Source organism: Hylobates moloch, unplaced genomic scaffold, assembly GCF_009828535.3.
Source record: "Hylobates moloch isolate HMO894 unplaced genomic scaffold, HMol_V3 SCAFFOLD_12, whole genome shotgun sequence".
Lineage (NCBI taxonomy): Eukaryota > Metazoa > Chordata > Mammalia > Primates > Hylobatidae > Hylobates > Hylobates moloch.
The window spans coordinates 19,509,753-19,531,770 of NW_026652287.1; the positions used below are offsets into that span (position 1 = coordinate 19,509,753).

General features: G+C 53.0%; 2 protein-coding genes across 2 annotated transcripts in view; one reads left to right on the forward strand and one right to left on the reverse strand.

The window, feature by feature from the left end:
- The first annotated feature begins 262 nt into the window (after nucleotides 1–262).
- On the forward strand, nucleotides 263–11,596 carry SDS (serine dehydratase). The gene is made up of 8 exons (XM_032168594.2): nucleotides 263–383; nucleotides 4,435–4,589; nucleotides 4,994–5,033; nucleotides 5,299–5,438; nucleotides 5,539–5,630; nucleotides 6,728–6,955; nucleotides 10,019–10,143; nucleotides 10,888–11,596. Exons 2-8 carry the CDS (start codon nucleotides 4,437–4,439, stop codon nucleotides 11,094–11,096), a joined length of 987 nt encoding a protein of 328 aa, XP_032024485.1. The 5' UTR covers nucleotides 263–383; nucleotides 4,435–4,436; the 3' UTR covers nucleotides 11,097–11,596.
- Nucleotides 11,597–12,448: 852 nt separating this feature from the next.
- Nucleotides 12,449–22,018, reverse strand: part of PLBD2 (phospholipase B domain containing 2) — a 32,747-nt gene continuing 23,177 nt past the window's right edge. Inside the window, exons 7-12 of the mRNA XM_032168595.2 lie at nucleotides 19,448–19,608; nucleotides 18,767–18,862; nucleotides 18,430–18,501; nucleotides 16,789–16,941; nucleotides 15,968–16,130; nucleotides 12,449–15,396 (exon numbers count right to left, since the gene is read on the reverse strand). Coding sequence (XP_032024486.1) covers nucleotides 15,229–15,396; nucleotides 15,968–16,130; nucleotides 16,789–16,941; nucleotides 18,430–18,501; nucleotides 18,767–18,862; nucleotides 19,448–19,608 — 813 coding nt within the window. The 3' untranslated portion in view covers nucleotides 12,449–15,228. The remainder of the gene's footprint in view (nucleotides 15,397–15,967; nucleotides 16,131–16,788; nucleotides 16,942–18,429; nucleotides 18,502–18,766; nucleotides 18,863–19,447; nucleotides 19,609–22,018) is intronic.

Below are 22,018 nucleotides of genomic sequence, written 5' to 3' on the forward strand. Positions count from 1 at the left end.
CCGATTTTTTATTTTCCTTTCACGAAACTGAGGACGGAAAGGGGAAGTGGAAAGAGGGAGGAGGAGTGGGTTGTGGGAAAGGCAGGAGGAAGCTGCCAAAGCAGAAAGCTTGGCCAGATTCCACCTCCCTTATGACAGCCCCAGTGGCCTCGAGCCAGGGGGGTGGGTCCTGGCGGGTGGGAGGGGGGGTGTAGCCAGCCCCAGGGCCCCATTGGCTGCCCAGAGGTGCCAGGGGAATAAAGCCCAGGACCGAGTAGCCCCTGGGACCATTCAGAAGACTGTCCACCCGTCCTCAGCCCCCTCTCTTCGTGGGCTATCTACTCAGTTGATCCCTCCCTCCCTCGCTGACTTGGCTCTGTCTCCTGCTCCATCGCCTTTGCCGGGTAAGTGGCCCCATCCTCAGTCCCACCTCAGGACTGGAGTGTCCCGGGCTAACCTGTGGTTTCCCAGGGGAAGAAGGAGACACAGAAAGAGTCCGTCAAGTCTGGGCATGGTGGCTGATGCCCGTAATCCCAACACTTTGGAAGGCTGAGGCGGGAGGGTTGCTTGAGGCCACAAGTTCGAGACTGAGCTGGGCAACAGAGTGAGACCCCCATCTCTACAAAAAAAAAAAAAAAAAATTTTTTTTTTTTTTTTTTTAAGACAGAAGTCTCACTCTGTCACCCAGGCTGAAGTGCAGTGGCACAAGCTGGGCTCACTGCAACCTCCACCTCCTGGGTTCAAGCGATTCTCCTGCCTCAGCCTCCCGAGTAGCTTGGAGTGCAGGTGTGTGCCACCACGCCTGGCTAATTTTTGTATTTTTAGTAGAGATGGGGTTTCACCATGTTGGCCAGGCTGGTCTCGAACTCCTGACCTAAAAAAAGAATTTAATTAGTATAGTGTGGTGGTGCACACCTGTAGTCCCAGCTACTGGGAAGGCTGAGTTGGGAGGATCGCTGGAGCCCAAGAGGTCGAGGCTGCAGTGAGCAATGACTGTGCCCCTGCACTCCAGCCTGGGTGACACAGCAAGACCTTGTCTCAAATTTTTAAAAAAGAGCCACTTGGGCCTAACCACTGAGTTTGTGTCCAGTTCTGTGCCTCAGCTTCCACATCTATAGAATGGGGATGAGCATAGTGCCTTCCTCCTCAGGTGGTTGTGAGGGTGAAAGGATGACCTGCACTTAAGTTGTCCAGCCCAGATTTCATAAGAGCTGATACCGACTGAGCGCTTACTGTGAACCAAGTGAGAGGGAAGGCGGCTTCCGACTGCCGAAGTCGAGTGGGCAGACATTGGCTTCAGGGCTCCCTCCCTCCTCCTCCCCGGGCACAACCTCTTCTGAAGTCTTGAGATCCTTGGGGCAGGGATCCTTGGGGCAGGCTGGATGCAGTTAACGGATGCTCACTTCACGGAAAGCCGCGGCAGAGAAGGGGCTGCCTGCAGAGGGAGCCCTGTCCTTTTACCTGAAGGCATCCCATGGCACCGCCTGGGACAAACGGCAAGACAGGCGCCCCAAACCCACCTGAAAAGGGTCTCTGTGGCCGGCTCCTCTGACTCCCACCCCGGTTGTCCCTGAGGCCGGGCCTTGGTGACCTACACCCGCCTTTAATGTGAAGTCGGTCAGAACTGGGTGCGGCGGCTCATGCCTGTAATCCCAGCACTTTGGGAGGCCAAGGCAGGCAGATCACTTGAGGTCAGGAGTTCCAGACCAGCCTGCCCAATATGGTGAAACCCTGTCTCCACTAAAAATGCAAAAATTATTCAGGCGTGGTGGTGCACGTCTGTGATCCCAGCTACTCGGGAGGCTGAGGCAGGAAAATCGCTTGAACCCAGAAGGCGGAGGTTGCAGTGAGCCGAGATCGTGCCGCCGCACTCCAGCCTGGGTGACAGAGGGAGATTCTCTAAAAATAACCAAATAAAAACCGGGATCCCATTGTTTGGGCATTAACCTCCAGGAGCTGAAAGTTCATGCCAATTTGGGGACGTCCTGTTTTGAAGTTTGCCCCAGTCTCTGATTTTTATTCAAGAGATCCAGCGGAGAGAGGGTGTCTGTTCAAGTTCCCCTCCCAGGCCCAGAATGTCAGTTAATTCAGATAGACAAGGGGTGACCTATTTAGGGGATGCTAAGGATGGCGGGGCAGTTGGAATCCCCACCCCTCATTCTCCCTCTGACCAAGGGATGTCTGGCTCATTCTGGGAGCGGGGGATGGATGTCCAAGCTAGGAGTGCCCAGGACAGGGGGCTGGACCAGGTGACATTAGAGATGGGTCTCTGGCTAGCCACCCTTGCCTGGCCTTCTGGGATGGTGGAGGGAAGGGGAACCAGAGAGCCCCTCGGCCATCGTCTGCTGATCTCTTCTGGCCCGGCCCAAGTTGTGGAGAATCAAATCCGCCCTGAGACTCTCAGCAGAAGGCAGGGGAGATGGGAAGGCTAGGTGGGTGGACGTGGCTGTGGCTAGACCCCGGGCCACCCCAGCTGCTTCATCCCCCAGAGCCCATCCAAAAGCGGGAGCCTGAACCACACCCATGGGTCGCAGAGAGAGCCTGAGCCCTGGAGCCAACTGCCCGAGTTCAAATCCTGCCTCCCTGCCTTACCCACAGTGTGACTTTGGGCAAATTATGTTAATATTCCCCTTCCTATTGCTGTGTACCAAACTACCCCAAAATGTGACTTAAAACAACAGCAAGCCGGGTGCTGTGGCTCATGCCTGTAATCTCAACAGTTTGGGAGGCTGAGGTGGGCAGAACGCTTGAGGCCAGGAGTTGGAGACCAGCCTGGCCAACATAGCAAAACCCCATCTCTACTGGAATGAATGAATGAATGAATGAATGAATAAAATTTAAAAGCTAAGTGATTAGTCACTGCTATAATAATTATGACAAAATTAATAATTATGAAAGAGATTTTCCTAACTGAATATTGGGCTTCCCAAAAGTTAGTTTTTTTTGTTTTTTTTTAAATAAATATTTATTGAACATCTACTATGAGTCAGGCATTCTGCTGGGTCCTGGGATCGTCCATTTAAGCCAAGATACTTGGAACTGCATGTCAGAAGAGCCAGCTGCCAGGTTGTTTTTGTTTGTTTGTTTGAGACAGAGTCTCGATCTGTAGCCCAGGCTGGAGTGCAGTGGCGCAATCTCGGCTCACTGCAAGCTTCACCTCTTGGGTTCACGCCATTCTCCTGCCTCAGCCTCCCAAGTAGCTTGTATTTTTAGTAGAGACGGGGTTTCACTGTGTTAGTCAGGATGGTCTCGATCTCCTGAACTCATGATCTGCCCGCCTCGGCCTCCCAAAGTGCTGGGATTACAGGTGTGAGTCACCGCACCTGTCCCAGGTTTTTTTTTAATGTATGCATTTAAGTAAGTAATAGAGGCATATGGTAAAACATTCAAACTGTGCAAAAGGTGGGTGCTATGATCCCGAGGGCCAGCTCTCCTCAGAGGCCCCACCCTGGCCAGCCTGTCATGCATGTTTCCTGAAATGCTCTGTGCACATGGAAACATGTGCACCAAAAAAAAAAAAAAATTAAAAAAGAAAAGAAACATGTGGACTATATGTGTGTGTGGATGGATTGTGTGTGGGGGTGGATCGTGTGTGTGGATGGAGTATGTGTGTGTGGATGGATTATCTGTGTGTGTGGGTGTCCCTGAATTTTTCGCATAGATAGATAGACTATTCTTTTTTTTTTTTTTTTTTTTGAGACACAGTCTCACTCTGTTGCCCAGGCTGGAGTGCAGTGGGTCGATCTTGGCCCAATACAACCTCCACCTCCTCGGTTCAAGTGACGCTCCTGCCTCAGCCTCCTGAGTAGCTGAGATTACAGGGGCCTGCCACCATGCCTGGCTAATTCTCTTTCTTCTTCTTTTTTTTTTTTTCAAGACAGAGTCTTGCTCTGTCACCCAGGCAGGAGTGCAAAGGCGCGATCTCGCTCACTGCAACCTCCGCCTCCTGGGTTCAATTGATTCTCCTGCCTCAGCCTCCTAAGTAGCTGGGGTTACAGGCGTGCACCACCGTGCCCAGCTAATTTTTTGTATTTTTAGTAGAGACGGGGTTTCACCATGTTGGCCAGGCTGGTCTCAAACTTCTGACCTTGTGATCCACCGGCTTCAGCCTCCCAAAGTGCTAGGATTACACGCATAAGCCACTGTGCCCGGCCTCACCTCATGCATTTTGAAAGCTACAAAGTTTGAGTGTTATCTCTTCAGCCTCCCAGCAAATGTGTGAGAGGTCAGGAGTGGAGGGTGATCCCCGATAGAGCTGAGGCTGAGGCATGATTACCTGTCTGATGTCACATGGCGAGTAGGTGGCCCACTTGCGATTAGAGCCCAGGTCTCCAGGATGCCATCTCGTCTGAGGCCTTGCTTGGCTTGCTGGGAAGCGAAGGAAGGGGTCACTCTGGCAGTGCTAGCACCAGGGCTAGCTCTCCTAACCCTCTGGGTTTCTTTTGTTTCTCCCAGCAATGATGTCCGGAGAACCCTTGCACGTGAAGACCCCCATCCGTGACAGCATGGCCCTGTCCAAAATGGCCGGCACCAGCGTCTACCTCAAGATGGACAGTGCCCAGCCCTCTGGCTCCTTCAAGATCCGGGGCATTGGGCACTTCTGCAAGAGGGTACGGGACCGGGTCAGCATCATCTGGACAGGAGTGGCAGGTCCTCCTTCCTCGACAGGGCAGGGCCAGTGCTGTGTGAAATTAAAGGCATTGTGGGATAAGCCTGCTGACTCGCCATAAGGACTGAGCGTCCACCATTAGGGCTTCCTCTGGTTGAGGGGTGCCCCTCCAGGAGGGTCCCTTGGGACTGATCCCAGAGCCATCAGTCGCCTGTTTTCCTCCACCCTTTCCTGAGCCAGTCTTTTTGGAGACGGGAGGTGCAGTCTCAGACAAGGGTAGAACAAATTCTGAGTAAAGGAAACATCTGTGTCCACTGGAATCCTGGCAGGTATTCCAGGTGGGGAGGAAGAGCACAGGCAATGCAAGGGAGGTGGGCCTGAGTGCCTCTCCTGTTGTCTCCACAGTGGGCCAAGCAAGGCTGTGCACATTTTGTCTGCTCCTCGGGTAAGTGACCTGCTTCCCCATCCTGTCCTCTGCTGTGTGTCCTGGGATCAGAAACTCCGCTTCTCTGAGCCCTGGTTTCCCCAGCAATGTGCCATTGAAAACAACGGCAGCAGCCACCAATTTGGAATTCCAGGGGGAGGCCAGCAGTCGCCCAGGGTGGGGAGGTGAGGGGGGCACTCCAGAGCCCCCAGTAGAGGGTAAGCAGTCCTGCCTAGGCTCCCAGATGCTCCCCCACTGACACGCTCTCCACCCCTGACCCTGGCAGCGGGCAACGCAGGCATGGCAGCTGCATATGCGGCCAGGCAACTCGGCGTCCCCGCCACCATCGTCGTGCCCAGCACCACACCTGCTCTCACCATTGAGCGCCTCAAGAATGAAGGTGCCACAGTCAAGGTGGTGGGTGAGGTGAGTGCTGACCCAGGGCAGGGCAGAGAGAGAGCGCCTGGTGGCTGGACAGGGTGCCCCCTGTGCCTCACCCCCTCCTATCTCCCCTGTGACCTTGCAGTTATTGGATGAAGCCTTCGAGCTGGCCAAAGCCCTAGCAAAGAACAATCCAGGCTGGGTCTACATTCCCCCCTTTGATGACCCCCTCATCTGGTATGTGGAGTTCAAGGTCACTTGGTGGGGGTGGCAGCCACTGCCCCATATCACTGGGCAGGCATTGCTATGATGCACATCATCACGTCCTCATGCACAGCAGCTACACATGTGTGCGCACACCACCATGTAGAAGCACACTTAGGTGGGGCGCAGTGGCTCACGCCTGTAATCCCAGCACTTTGGGAGGCCAAGGTGGGAGGATCACTTGAGGTCAGGAGTTTGAGACCAGTCTGGCCAACATGGTGAAACCCCATCTCTACTAAAAATATAAAAATTACCTGGGCGTGGTGACACACGCCTGTAATCCCAGCTCCTAGGGAGGCTGAGGCAGGAGAATCGCTTGAACCCAGGAGGCGGAGGTTGCAGTGAGCCAAGATCACGCCACTGCACTCCAGCCTGGGCAAGAGAGTGAGACTCCGTTTCAAAAAAAAAAGAAAAAACACATTACACCCAGGTGCAGCAGCAGGTGCACACATGTCACCAAATGCCCCATTATCCACGGCTGCACACACAACACACCCAAGGCTGAACATGCAAGCACACAGATGCCCAAGTGTCTGCGGTTGAGTCCTCCTGGAAGCAGACTTGGGGACAAAGGTTTCAGGGAAAGGAGTTTATTTGGGAGGCGATTCAGTGGGGGAGTGGGGAAGTGAGCCAGGGAAGGAAGGGGGCTGGCTTTTTTCTTTTTCTATAATCCAGTCCAAAATGTCAGGAAGGGGGCTTTCAAGGGCAGGTGGCTGCTGTGGGTGGCTGGAGCTTAATCCCTCGGGGACCCTGGGAGCCCGTGTAGAAGGTGCACCGCAGTTTCCCGCCCCCTGGGAGAAGGAGCAGGGGAATTTGTATGCCGACTCGTAGCCATTGGTTGAGGGCTGCCTTAAGGGGCTGCCAGCTCCTGACTCTGTTTGCAGGTAGCTCAGGTGGCCAGAGAAAGTCCTCAGGTAGAGACACAGATGCTGGCAGCTGGAAGCCGAGGGTGGGGGTGGGGAGGGAACTAGCTCCAGGCCCCATCAGCTGGGATGAGGCCGGTGCAAACCTGAGCTGGTGTCTCCAGGAAGCCTAGCCCTGACCCGCCACCCCCTCTCCCCACCCTCCAGGGAAGGCCACGCTTCCATCGTGAAAGAGCTGAAGGAGGAACTGTGGGAAAAGCCAGGGGCCATCGCGCTGTCAGTGGGCGGCGGGGGCCTGCTGTGTGGAGTGGTCCAGGGGCTGCAGGAGGTGGGCTGGGGGGACGTGCCTGTCATTGCCATGGAGACTTTTGGCGCCCACAGCTTCCACGCTGCCACCACTGCAGGCAAACTCGTCTCCCTGCCCAAGATCACCAGGTGAGGAGCTGGGGTGCCTCCCTCGGGTGTCCAGCAAGCACTGGGGAGTCCCCCTTAGGGCTGGCTTCTAGATAGATCCTGATGTCAGCCTGTTTTACAGATGAGGCAATGGAGGCTTTGATCACTTGCCCAGGGTCACATCCAGTGAGTGGTACAGCTTGGACTCAAACCCAAGTCTGTGTGACTCCATGTCACACTTCCTCACATGAAAAGCCTCGTATGAGGCTGGGCACAGTGACTTGTGCCTGTAATCCCAGCACTTTGAGTGGCTGAGGCAGGAAGATCACTTGAGGCCAGGAGTTCAAGACCAGCCTGAGCAACATAGAGAGATTCCTACCTTCAAGAAAAGTGTTTTTTTTTTAATTAACTGGGCGTGGTAGCACACACGCATAGTCCCAGGCTAAGGTGGGAAGGATTGCTTAAGCCCAGGAGACTGAGGCTGCAGTGAGCCATGATCATGCCAGTGCACTCCAGCCTGGGTGACAGAGCAAGACCCTGTCTAGAAACAAAGAAAAAGGAAGGAAGGGAGAGAGGGAGGGAGGGAGAGAGGGAAGGAAGGAAGGAAGGAAGGAAGGAAGGAAGGGAGGGAGGGAGGGAGGGAGGAAGGAAGGGAGGGAGGGAAGGTGAAAGGAAGAGGAAAGAAAAAGAAAGAAAGAAAAGAAAGAAAGAAAGAGAAAGAAATAAAGAAAAAGGAGAAAGAGAAAGAAAGAAAGAAAAAAGAGAAAGGAAGGAAGAGAAAGACAAAGGAAAGGAAAGGAAGGGAAAGGAAAGAGGGAGGGAGGGAGGAAGGAAGGAAGGTCTCATAGGAATCATTTACTGAGTCCTCTGTGGCAAGGTTTTACATACCTCATTACTTTGCCAACCATTTACTGAGCCCCTATTGTGTGTAAGACACTGGCTGATCTGGGGAGAGAGTGGTGCATAAACACAAGTCTTGCTCCTAAGGAGTTCATATCTAAGCCCCAAACCTTTGATAGATGGTTTTTCTGTTTTTGTCTTTGTTTTTTGAGACGGAGTTTTGCTCTTCTTGCCCAAGCTGGAGTGCAATGGCACAATCTCAGCTCACTACAACCTCTGCCTCCTGGGTTCAAGTGATTCTCCTGCCTCAGCCTCGCGAGTAGGTGTCTGCCCCAACACTTGGCTAATTTTGTATTTATAGTAGAAACGGGGTGTTACCGTGTTAGCCGGGCTAGTCTCAAACTCCTGACCTTAGGTGATCTGCCCACCTCAGCCTCCCAAAGTGCTGGGATTACAGGCGTGAGCCACCGTGCCCAGCCGGTAGATAGTATTTAATTAGGATTAGGTTTTGGCCCCATTACACAGAAGCCCCAAATAACAGTGACTTAAATGAGATTGAACTTTACCATGAAAAGTCAGGGCCCCGGGTCCCTTGAGTTTGTTTCCCCAGTATCCTTAGCATGTAGCCTTTTTGTCCAAAATGGTTGCCTGAGTGCCAGCTATCACACCCACATTCCATTTGGCAGGGATGGGGAAGCAAGGGCAGAAGGCTATGCTCCAACCTTCAAAGACAGACACAACACTTCCACTTACCTTTTGTTGGCCTGAACTTAGTCACATGACCACATCCAGTGCAAGAGAGGCTGGGAAATGTCTTTACACCAGGTGCCCATGTGTGCAGCTAGAAAAGACACCGGGGCAGACAACAGTCTCCACTACAGATAGGGAAGACTGAGTCCAGCCAGGTAAGAACTTCTTCCAGATTCCTGAGCCTGACATCTGGAGCTGCTGTGTCCCACACTGTAGGGACTGAAGATGTCATGGCTGAGCGCCTACTGTAAACCACGTGCTGCTGAGGGCTGAGGTGGCCCAGGCCCTCAAGATGCTCCTGGGGAAGGGAGAGGGGGCAGCTGAGCTGGGAATAGAGCCAGTGGTCACCCCAGGAGGCTGGGGACAGCATCAACACATTGTTTACCAGTGCAGGTCTTGAAGTTATACAGATCCTGCTTGCAGCCCCAGCTCCAGCACTCCCTAGGTGTGTGACCTTGGGCAAGTGACTGTATACTCTCTGCCTCAGTTTCCCCTTTCCAAAATCAAACCAATTAACAACAGCAGAATTCTTGTGTGAATTCAATAATGCTTGCGAAGTGCTTGGCACCTAACACTTTCTCAAGAAGTACTCAGGGCGCTTGTTACTGTGGGGGAGGACTATTTGAGAATTCCACATAGGGCCGTGGGACTCAGTACTCTCCCAAGAGGACTCCTTGGAGGAGGTGGCCTTAATCCTGAGCCGTGAAGGACACAGCAGGATGTGGGCAGGCAGAGTGGTGCTAAGCTTCATGAGGGTTAACCAGGTAGCAGTTGTAACCTGGAGGAAAAGCAGGGAGTCCTATCAGGGAACAACAAGGGTCCTCTTAGGCATTTGCTCCTGACTTAGTGTTGATCAGAATATGATGCTGTGCCGAGGCAGGAGGATCACTTGAGCCCAGGAGTTCAAGACCAGCCTGGGGTCGGGCATGGTGGCTCATGCTTGTAATCTCAGCACTTTGGAAGGCCGAGGGGGGTGGATCACCTGAGGTCAGGAATTCGAGGCCAGCCTGGTCAACATAGTGAAACCCCATCTCTACTAAAAATACAAAAATTAGCCGGGTGTGGTCGTGGGCACCTGTAGTACCAGCTACTCAGGAGGCTGAGGCTGGAGAATTTCTTGAACCCGGGAGGCAGAGATTGCAGTGAGCCGAGATCGCACCACTGCACTGCAGCCTGGGCAACAGAGCAAGACTCCGTCTCAAAAAAAAAAAAAAAAAAAAAAAAACCCGCCTGGGCAACATAGTGACACTCAGTCTCAAAAACATTAAAAATAATAATAAAGAATATACTATCTGATGCCAATTCAAACACTCTGCACCTTATTAGAAGACCCCACTTGGTTTGGGGATCCCTGAGGCTTTTCAGTGTTTTACAGCTGCAGAGGTGACACCTGTCCCCCTGCCCCCGATGCGTTGCCTTCTCCGTCTCACATCCATCTCCTTCTCTCCCTCCCTGCCCCCATCTCTCTCCTGTTTCCCCCACTCCCATCCTCTTCTGGGTTCCCACTTCTCTCAGTGTTGCCAAGGCCCTGGGCGTGAAGACTGTGGGGGCTCAGGCCCTGAAGCTGTTTCAGGAACACCCCATTTTCTCTGAAGTTATCTCGGACCAGGAGGCTGTGGCCGCCATTGAGAAGTTCGTGGGTATGTACCAGGTCCTCCCATGACCCGACCTGCTGACTCAGGCGCTAAGTGGCTCTCCACTTGGTATGCCACTAGGGATCCCACTCACCCCAAATTTTCTTCACAGTTCTGTCTTCCATCTCTGCCTAGAATTTTCCATTAATAGAAGATAATACAATGCCGTGTAGAAATAGAAAAGCAAAAGCCACACATAATGGAAAAGTAAATAGAAAAGTAAGCCTGATAACCATAGCAGCAGAAAACAATAAGTGAATATTTAAAATGTTGCTTCTGAGTTTCCTGGTAGCCAGGGTAAAAAAGGAAAACATGGGGCTCAGAGTTTGATTCATTCAGAGGTGGGTCTGTAACTAGGTTGGACTCTTTCTGGGTTCAGTCTAGGGCAGGGATGGCAACAATGAGAGAAAAAAATAGTACCATTTATGCTTCTGTACCTGCTGCACACTTGGCTAATCAACCATGGAACTCTTGCTCAGATGATGCCTCAGAATCCTTCTCAATACAGTGCTCATGCAACCACACTCATTCTATCAGTGTTAGCACTCATGATGAAACCCAGGCCCTGGCTCAGGCTTGGAAGGGCCAATTCAGGGTGATGACGGGATGTTTGGTTCAGGACCTGCGGCTGCAGCCAGGGCTGAGAGCTGATTGGCTTAGTATTCCCAAGTCCTGCCAATGGCCTGTCAGCTCCTGTGCACCCTGGGAAAGAAAGTCAGGCCACGCCCCGTCACGCCCCTTCTCTGGCAGATGACGAGAAGATCCTGGTGGAGCCCGCCTGCGGAGCAGCCCTGGCTGCTGTCTACAGCCACGTGATCCAGAAGCTCCAACTGGAGGGGAATCTCCGAACCCCGCTGCCATCCCTCGTGGTCATCGTCTGCGGGGGCAGCAACATCAGCCTGGCCCAGCTGCGGGCGCTCAAGGAACAGCTGGGCATGACAAATGGGTTGCCCAAGTGAGGACGGACCCCTTACCGATCTGTCCTCTCCTAGCCCAGGAGACCCCTGGAGGGGCTGGAGTTTTATCCAGCGCCTCGTTGTATGTTTGGTTGAGCGCCTGTGGCCTGGGTGCAGGTTAACTTCTTGTTATCAGGAGCCCACTATCTATGCAGAGGCCAAAGGTCGGCAGCCAGTGAGGCTATGAATTGGACCTTTTTGGTATCTGTTTGACTGCTCCATGCCCATCCTTAGCCAACCTGCTGGCGTGACAAGTGCCCACAAGTAACACACCAGGTACCCAGAGCAGGGTGGATGGAAGAGACCTGAATCACAGCAGTGATGAATTCCTCGAAGCTGTGAACTCGCCCCAGAACTTGTTCCCAGGGAAGTCTAACAGGGCCACCACCCAGGGTTGAGGAACTATCTCAGCCATCCTCCCAGGAAGCCCACCCCTGACCCTTACTAATTTTTCTAATGTGCAAACTTTTTCATTGAAAAATAAAATATATTTATGAAACAAAGATCCTGTGCATTTTCCCATCATCAGCTATCTTCCTTCCTGCTTTCCTTCTACCCCAAGTCTGCTCTCAGCCCCAGCTCTCAACTGAGGCCCCAGAGTGAGGCCAGGAGCCAGACTCCAGCTGGTCTTGCATGCCAGGACAAGGGCATCCCTGTACCACAGGAAGCAGGTGGCTAAACAAGAGGGACTTGGGGTGGGACGAAGGCTGCCTCTGCTGAAGGCAGAAGCAGCTGGGGAGGCCAACTTCATTCTGATATAAGTCCTTCCTAGTAAGTCAGAATTATTTCATCACAGACCCAATGGAAGCAAAGGAGTGAGGCCCCCTCCCCTGGGGGTGTGTGAGCTGACACTGGACACCCATCTCTGGGAGAGGGAAGGGGTGGATGGACTTGAAGTCAATGTCATGCAAACCCTCCTCAAACATGGAGCTCTCTCTTCCAACAAAAGCATATGCTGAAGCCCGTATCATAGATCAAAGAGGAATTACTGGGGCTGGCTCCAAAGCATGGAGGGAACCCCACCCTCAGGGCACTTTTTGGATGACCCCAAGTTCAAACTGAAGTTTAAGAGTCACTCAGGGCTGGGCGCAGTGGCTCATGCCTGTGGGAGGATCGCTTGAGCCCAGGAGTTCAAGACCAGACTGGTTGGCACAGTGAGACTCTGTCTCTACAAAAAGGAAAAATAACTTGAACCCAGGAGGCAGAGGTTGCAGTGAGCTGGGATCGTACCACTACACTCCAGTCTGGCGACAGAGCGAGACTCCGTCTCAAAATAAATAAATAAATAAATAAATAAATAAATAAATAAATAAATAAAAGGAAAATAAGATAAAACCACAAGTCAATTCCCAACCCCAGACCCCAACCTTGCTTTATTTTCTCCACGCGTTTACCAGCACTGACACACTGCATATTTCATTTATTTTGTTTACTATCTAGTCAATGTAAACTTCACAAGAGCAGAAACGCTCTGTCCCTTTTGTTTTAAAGTATCCCTGGGACCTCATAACAGTGCCTGGCATGTACTAGGGGTTCAATAAGTGTTTGCTAATGAAGAGATGCTGAGTGCATGAGGCCCCGTGTGGGCTGCATCACATCCCCCAGGGAAACGCTTCTCACACCGTTACCCCATTTCACGGATGAGGTAATCGAGGCTCAGAGAGGTTGAGTCCATAGCTAGCTAGAAAGAGGTGGAGACAGAATTGAAACCCAGGTCTCTGACTCCAGGGCTGTGTGCTTTCCTCTCTCCAAGCACACAGCACTGGGAGACTCTTGTCTCCAAGGCAGGCTGCATGAGATCAGACAGGGAGAGAGCCTTTTTTTTGTATCTGTCTGTACACCACAATATGGCTTAGGAAGGTCTTGGTGGCTAACAAGGCTCCCAAATAGGACCCAGAACACAGGTGCTCAATAAACATCTGGATGAATGGATGGATAGATGGATATGAATGAATGAATGGCTGATGGATAGAAAATAGATAAATATGGATGAATGGGTGGATATTAATGAATCTGCACAGATGCATGTGTGGATGGATGGGTGATAAATGAATAGGTAGGTGGATGGATGGGTGGGTGGGTGGATGGATGGATGGATGGATGGATGGATGGATGGATGGATGAGTGGGTGGATGGATGGATAGATGGGTGATAAATGGATAGGTGGATGGATGAGTGAATGGGTAGATGGGTAGATGGATGGAAATGAACAGATGGAAATGGTTGGATGGGTGGATAAATGGTTGGAAGGATGGATGGATGGGTAATGGTTGGATGGGTGGATAAATGGTTGGAAGGATGGATGGATGGGTAAATGGGTGATAAATGGATAGGTAGGTGGAAGGAGGAGTGAATGAGTGGACGGGTAGATGGATGGAAAATGAACAGATGAAAATGGTTGGATTGATGGTTGGATGGGTGATTGGATAGATGGATGGGTGACAAATGGGTAGGTGGATGGGTGGATAGGTGAGTAGGTAGATGATTGGGTGGGTGGATGGATGGATGGGTTGGCAGATGGGTGGATGGATGAATGGATAGATAGTTGGATGGGTGGGTGGATGAATGGGTGGGTAGATAAATGGGTGGGTGGATGGGTGATAAATAGACAGGTAAGAACTTCGTAAGCCATGCTGTGGTGTACAGACCAATACAAAAAAGGATCCCTCCCTGTCTGATCTCATAGGTGGATGGATGAGTCAATGGCTGGATGAGTAAATGGGTGGGCGGGTAAGTGGATGGAAAATGGACAAATGAGGCCAGTTGCGGGGGCTCACATCTGTAATCCAAGTACTTTGGGAGGCCGAGACGGGCGGATCACTTGAGACCAGGAGTTCGAGACCAGCCTGGCCAACATGGTGAAACCCCGTCTCTACTAAAAATGCAAAATTAGCCAGGCATGGTGGCTCATGCCTGTAACCCCAGCTACTCGGGAAGCTAAGGCAGGAGAATCACTTGAACCCGGGAAGCAGAGGTTGCAGTGAGCAGAGATTGTGCCATCGCACTCCAGCCTGAGCAACAGAGTGAAACTCCCACTCAGAAAAAAAAAAAAAAAAAGAAGAAGAAGAAAGAAAGAAAGAAAATGGACAGATGGAGATGGCTGAATGGTTGGATGGGTGGGTGGATGGATAATAAATGGATAGGTAGATGGATGGATGGATGGATGGATGGAAGATGGATGGGTGGGTGGGAGGCTGTGCAGATGGATGATGGGTGAGTATGTTGGCAGATGAATGAATGGACAGAAGGACAGACAGAGGGCTGCACAGGAGGCTGCATGGGGGATGGCACAGAACCCAAACCTGAGAGGAGAAAAGGCGCTGACCCCGCCTTCCCTGCCACCCCAAGAAGCATAGCATGGGGCCACAGCCATTCTTGTTTAATGGTGGCACAGCCTGCGGTCTGGTTCCTCCATCAGGGCGCAGTTGGTATGGCCCTGAGGTGAGGGGCAGGCCTGGGGTGGGGTGGGGTGGGGCCTGAGGCAGAAGCGTGGGGGCTGACCCTCTGCCTGACATGGACAGAGGACATTCAGAACCCTCCAGCCACAGATGGCCAGAAACTTTGGTTTGTGTTTGTTTTCAAGTTTCTGTCCTCAAGGAAGCTGCCCAGAAAGGGAGACGAGGGGACTGCTTCCTGAGGGAGCAGAGGGGCCAGAGCTGGGAGGAGCAATGCCAGCCGAAGACAATGCCCAGACAAAGCTCACCAGCTCCAGGGCCACCCGTGGGAATGCAGCTGGGAGGAGGGTGCTGGAACAGGCTCCTCCCACCCCATGGGAGCCCCAGAGTCTGACCCCAGGACCTTCCCAAGCCCTCAGGAAGGAGAAGCACGAGGAAGGGACCCCAGAGGTGGGAATGGGATTGAGAGAGCAGCAGCAGGAAACAGGGAGAAACAGAGAGTGAGAGATTTAGGGCAGGGCAGAAGAGACGCCGCGGTGCCCATCCACCTCGGGGGAGAGAGGGGGTCAGTTCTGAGCCCCATCAGGTTCGTGCCCCACCCTAGGAGGAGATGACTCAGACCCCAGATCAGAGAACAAAGCCCCCAGAAGGGGCTGGAGTTGGAGGTCCGGTGGCCTTGGGATGGGGGTGACCCTGCTGAGGGTCAGCGGGGGCGAAAGCAGCAGAGCAGGGACAGAACCTCAGTCCCACGAAACCTTGACAGGCGCGAACTTCCAGAGGTCTGGCTGGCCCATGTGCAGCAGGCCGCTGAAGGGTGAGGTGCTCCACTGGAACGGGGGCACCTGGTCCCACGTGGGACCGCTGGCCGCCAGCAGGCTCAGGATCCTGGCCAGCGACATGCTGGTCACCTGGGGACAGGGCAGAGCCGCAGCTGAGCAGGGGTCCTGGCCTGCCCCAATCCAGGCGCCCAGCCTCCCACCCTGACCTTGACCCCAGAGCCCAATTTTGAACTGTCACTTTTTTTTTTTTTTTGAGTCTCTGCTCTGTCACCCAGGCTGGAGTGCAGTGACATGATCTCGGCTCACTGCAACCTCTGCCTCTCGGGTTCAAGCAATTCTCATGCCTCAGCCTCCTGAGTAGCTGGGACTACAGAGGCCCGTGACCATGCCTAGCTAATTTTTGTATTATTAGTAGAGACGGGTTTTCACCATGTTGGCCAGGCTGGTCTCAAACTCCTGACCTCAAGTGATCTGCCCACCTGGGCCTCCCAAAGTGCTGGGATTACAGGCGTGAGCCACCATGCCCAGCCCATACTGTGACCTTTACTGTGACCCCAACCACAGCCCAATTCCGACTGTGATTCCTGCCCCGCCATCAGCTTTGCTCCAACCTGTCCCCTCCCGCAAGCTGGTGATGGTGACTTTCCCCACCCACAGCCCTCAGGCCCCCAGCCTCCAGGCGCTAGGGAGGAGGCAGCACCTTCACGTCGATACCCCCATGGGAGCGCTGACTCAGGGCCTGGAAAGGGTAGGAGCCATTGGCCGGGTTGAGGTCGGAGCGGGCGGAGACAGCATTCTCCCCATTGGGCTGGGGGTCGCAGGCTTTGCACAGTGACAGGGGGTCATGGAGGAAGTCATTGTACCTGGATGGGGAAAAGGAGGCAACATCAGTCATCCCAGGAAGGAGAGGCTAAGACGGGGGCCAAAATCCTCACAGGTAGCCCCATTAACAGCTGCCAGCCTTCAACTTGATGAGCCGCTCCCACCGCACATTGCCCCCGACAGTTCCTCTGCCTGGTGCCCGGACCCCTTCACCTAAGTCACTCTGCCTTCATTATTCAGCCCTCTGCTCAGGCACTCATCCTCAGGGAAGGCCTCCATGCCACCGCCCCAGCCAGGTGAGGCACCCGTTTGTTCCTGGATAGCCTGCCTCTCTTGGAACACAGCCATCTTTACACATTGACACCAGTGCAAGAACTTGATGGATTTCTGCACCACCCAAGAGACAGGACAGTGGGGCACAGGTTTTCTACCTGTTGCTCCTGGTACCAAGCATAGTGCCTGGCACTACAGGTCACTCAACAGATGTCTAGCATCCTCTCCTTAGCCATGAGGACAGTGAGAGGACCCAAGTGGAGCGTGGCCACTGAGCTGCTGCACTTGTGTCCAACATCTGACCACCCCCTGCTGGCCCTCTGGGGCTGGCAGCAAAGTTTGAATGAGTTGGTACAAAAAGCGCACAGGAAGTTCTGTGTTCCTGCGGCCTCCCTCTCCCTAACCCACCACCCAACCAGCACCTACCTCATCAGCCTGACCATGGAATCCATGTCTTGTACCAGTGACTGGTTCCGCCGGAAGATCTGGGCCCGGGGGCTCCCGTCATAAGAAAACCAGTCCCCATACTGGGCCACTAGGGCCTGCAGCCCACTGGCATTGAACACAGTCTCGAAGGACCTGCCGGGGACAAGGATGGTCACCCATGACCCCCACTGGCCTCACTCAGCCAAGGCTGTGGCCAGGGAGGGGAGGGGCAGTCACACCAGGACATTATCACTTACAACTACGACATTCAGGCTGGGCGCAGTGGCTCACACCTGTAATCCCAATACTTTGGGATTACATACAGGCTGAGGCGGGCAGATCACCTGAGCTCAGGAGTTTGAGACTAGCCTGGCCAACATGGTAAAACCCTGTCTCCACTAAAAATACAAAAATTAGCTAGGTGCGGTGGTACACGCCTGTAATCCCAGCTACTCGGGAGGCTGAGGCAGGTGACTTACTTGAACCTGGAAGGTGGAGGTTTCAGTGAGCTGAGATCGAGCCATTGCACTCCAACCTGGGTGACACAACGAGACTCCGTCTCAAAAAAAAAAATTAGCCGGTGTTGTGACGCGTGCCTGTAATCCCAGCTACTTGGGAGGCTGAGGCACAAGAATCACTTGAACCCAGGAGGCAGAGGTTGCAGCGAGCTGAGATCGCACCATTGCACTCCAGCCTGGGTGACAGAGCGAGACTCTGTCTCAAAAAACAAACAAACAAACAACAACAACAACAAAACCCACTATGACATTCAGGATAACAATAATGTCTTCCATTTGTGCTGGGGGGTGGCTTGGTGGGGTGGCCAAGCTTGGGCTCTGGGGCCCAAAAGACATGGCTTCAAATCCTGCCTTCAGTCCGGGTGTGGTGACTTATGCCTGTAATCCCAGCAATTTGGGAAGCCGAGGCAGGTGGATCACTTGAGATCAGGAGTTTGAGACTAGACTGGCCAACATGGTGAAACCCTGTCTCTACTGAAAATAGAAAAATTAGCCAAGCATGGTGGCTGGCGCCTGTAACCCCAGCTACTCAGGAGGCTGAGGCAGGAGAATCACTTGAGCCCAGGAAGTGGAGGCTTCAGTGAGCTGAGATTGCGCCATTGCACTCCAGCCTGGGTGATAGGTCGAGATTCTGTTTCAAAACAAAAAACAAAAAACAAATCCTGCCTTCACCATTCACCAACAGGGGAAGCTTGGGAAAGTGAGGTACTTTCTCGGGGCCTCAGGTTCATCATCTGTGAGATGGGAACAGGAACTCCAGTGACCACATGTGGCAGTTTTAAGAGTCAAATGAGAAAATGCAGGTAAAGTAAGTGAGCCTCAGGAGGTGACAGCTCTACAGCCCAGTAAGGCAGATCCAGTCAGAGGCCCTGGCAGGGGCCAGTCCCTGAGCCTGGCCACCCCACACCACCCTGCTCTGGGTGTTAGAACCAGAGGTCACATGGATGCTGACTTAAGCCATGCAACTACACTGCCAAACTGTCTGGGCTCTCCTGGCCAGAAAAGAGGGTAGGCTGGGATTCTTCATTCTGTGGGTTTAAAAATATTGCCTAGGAAGGAGCTGGGCAAGGAGTGAGGTGGATGCCCTGGAGAGTGACGGGGAGTGGGGTGAGAAGGCACGCACGGTATGTTGTAGCTGGCCCAGTAGGTCTTCTGGTAGAGCTCCGAGGTCTTGTCGGCCACCACCACCATGCCGCTGAGACCGAGAAGAGAGATGGGGTGGAGGTGATCAGAAAAGGGGCTCCTGTGGGCACTGCCCTGCTCGGGGAGCCCCGATGGCTCCCCATTGCCTGGGGGATGGATTAAGTCCTGAACTTCAGCCCCCACCAGGGACACCTTCTCTTCCAGCCACACCCTCCTGAGATCGTTCACTTCCTGCACAGCGCCAGCACAGCTCTGGGCCTTCACCCTGGCAGTCCCCTCTGCCCTGAGCCTCCACCCCTCCCTCCCAGGGTACGCACGGGATCTGCTCCAGGATGGTGAGCACCCGGCTCCCGGGGCTGGGCCCACCCGGGATGAACGCCTTGTAGTCCACGATCATCCACTGGTTGTTATACCTGCCGGACAGGGGGAGGGAGGACTGAACAGAGCCTGGAGCCACCTCCCCAGCTCTCCCCACCCTGCAGTGTCCCACTCAGCTAGGAATCACAGGAAGTGGGCCTAGGGTTGTCCAGCCATTCAACTGACACCCTGACACTGCAGCATGACCAGGTATCCACAAACTCCTCTCTCGTCATGCTGCTTGACTGTTCCAGAATATTCTATGGCTCCCTAGGTCAGTTCCTCTGCCGGACACTGTAAGATCTGCACTGCCCAGTTCCAGCGTCTCTGGCTCACAGGCCCTGCCACCCACCCACATCCACCTCCTCAAACAGCCCTCCCCGCTGTCCCCTTGAGAGTCTTCAGGTTCCAAGTGCTCTTCCTGTACTGCCACCAAGGCACCCCTTCCTAGGCTGAGGAGCCTGCAGGGGAGGGGCAAATCCTTTCCTTCCCTAGCCTCAGTCTCCTCATGTATGAAACAAAGGAGGGCGTGGGGTGTGTGGCCCGGGTGCCACATCTGGTCCCCAGGAGTCTGAGTGTTAAAGGGGAGGTTGGTCTATCTCTTGGTGCAGGGGAAGCCACAGGGCCAGAAGCCCACTCACGTGCCGCTGTTGAACCTCTTGAAGATGTCTGCCCAGGTGGCCCCATCCGAGGCCAGGCGGTTGGCCACGATGTTGCGTACCCACTCCAGCACACAGCCCCTGGGCCGCACATACTTCCACAGGGCTGGGTTCTTGTTGCCAATGGTGGTCTCCAGTGTTACCTGTGGGAAGGTCAAGGGGGCCGCTGCACAGCCTAGGCATGCTGCCACCAAGTGGCAGTACTTCATCAGTCATGGCTCCTAAATTTTTTTTTTTTTTTTTTTTTGAGATGAGTCTCACTCTTGCCCAGGCTGGAGTGCAGTGGTGTAATCTCAGCCCACTACAACCTCTGCCTCCCAGGTTCAAGCAATTTTCGTGCTTCAGCCTCCCTAGTAACTAGGATTACAGGTACGTGCCCCCACGCCTGGCTAATTTTTGTATTTTTAGTAGAGGCAGGGTTTCTCCATGTTGGCTAGGCTGGTCTCAAACTCCTGACCTCAAGTGATCTGCCCACCTCGGCCTCCCAAAGTGCTGGAATTACAGGTGTTAAATACTTACTTAATCTGCCGGGCATGGTGGCTCACACTTTGGGAGGACAAGGTAGGTGGATCACCTGAGGTCAGGAGTTCCAGACCAGCCTGGCCAACATGGTGAAACCCTGTCTCTACTAAAAATACAAAAATTAGCCAGGTGTGGTGGCAGGCACCTGTAATCCCAGCTACTGGGGAGGCTGAGGCAGGAGAATCACTTGAACCCAGAAGACAGAGGTTGCAGCGAGCCCAGATCATGCCACTGCACTTCAGCCTGGGTAACAAAAGAAGAAATAAACAAAAATAAAAACTCATATCCAGTTGAGGCGCACGTTCCCCACTGGTTCCTTGGACAAGCACAGAGAAGGATTTGGGACCATGAATCTAGCTTTGCCCTGGGGAACAGCCCCTGAGAGGCCCAAAGAGCTGCTCCCACGAACCCACTCCCTCACCAAGCTGGGCAACCTCCCATTCCCACCCCTTTCCCACAGTTCTGCAGGAAAAGTTGCACGGCCTGAGGCTGTCAGCCTGGCAGATGCAGCAGTCAGAGGACTAGGAGGCTTTACAACAGGAGAGGCCCTCAGTCTCCCTCCAGCCTTGGGGCAGGCAGGATGCCCACCGCTGCCTCCGATTGCCTCCTCTCCCTTCTCCATCTCCTCCCGGAACCTTTGGCTGCCTTCAGCATATTTGAAAAGTAAAGCTTAGTTCTTGTGAGTTAAAAACCAAACCAAACAAAACTCATGTAATCCCAGTTATTCAGAGGCTGAGGCACGAGAATCACTTGAACCCTGGAAGCGGAGGTTGCAGTGAGCTGAGATCGTGCCACTCCACTCCAGCCTGGGCAACAGAGAGAGAGCCTATCTAAAACACACACACACACACACACACACACAAAAACCACCACCACCACCAACAAAAAGCTGAGAACAGCTAAAAGATAGCCATATCCATACATGTGATTTTTTTTTCTTTTTAAAGAGGAAAAAAAGGCTGGGCACAGTGGCTCAGCATTTTGGGAGGCCAAGGGGGGCAGATTGCTTGAGCCCAGGAGGTCAGGACCAGATTGCGCAACATGGCAAAACCTGTCTCTACAAAAAATTAAAAAACGAGCCAGGCATGGTGGCAGGCACCTATAGTCCCAGTTACTTGGGAGGCTGAGATGGGAAGATCGCTTGAGGCTGGGGTGACAGAGGCTGCAGTGAGCTGTGATCATGCTACTGCACTAGGCCTGCATGACAGTGTGAGATCCTACCTATCTCTGAAAAAAAAAAAATCCTGAAATTTGGTATTTCCTTCCACTGTTAACGTGACACACCACAATGGTATTAGCAGTCACTGGGACTGTCACTATCAGAAATCACAGATGTTTTTCCATCAGATTACAAGGCTGTACATACCTTAAAGTATCATTCATGCACCTTGCTTCTTCTAACTTATGGTATTTATCACACCTGCTGCTGGATCTTATTATTCAGTGTGTTAATAAAGCAGCACATATATACTAAAAGTTTACTTCTATTTTGATAACAATATTTCACTATAACTGGTTTCCTCCATAATCCGATACATTTTGGTTTATGTGTCTAAAAACACTAAAATGCCAGGCACAGTGGCTCACACCTAGAATCCCAGCACTTTGGGAAGCTGAGGTAGGAGGATCCCTTCAACCCGGGAGTTCGAGACTGGCCTGGGAAATATAGTGAGACCTCATTTCTGCAAGAAATTTAAAAATTAGCTGAGCATGGTGGCCATGTGCCTGTAGTCCCAGCTACTCAGGAGGCTGAGGTGGGAGGATCGCCTGAACCCAGGGGGTGGGAGGTTGCAGTGAGCCATGATCACACCATTGCATCCCAGCCTAAGTGACAGAGAGAGACCCTATCTCTGTGAAAAAAAATAAATAAATAATAAAAATTAAAACACTATTCTGAGAAGAGGGTCACCAGCCTCAGCCTCCCAAAGTGCTGGAATTATAGGCATGAGCCACCCCGTCTGGCCTGAATTATCTCTTCTACATTAAGTCTTTGCACTTTAAAACAAAGGGACCAGTAGGCCAGGCACGGTG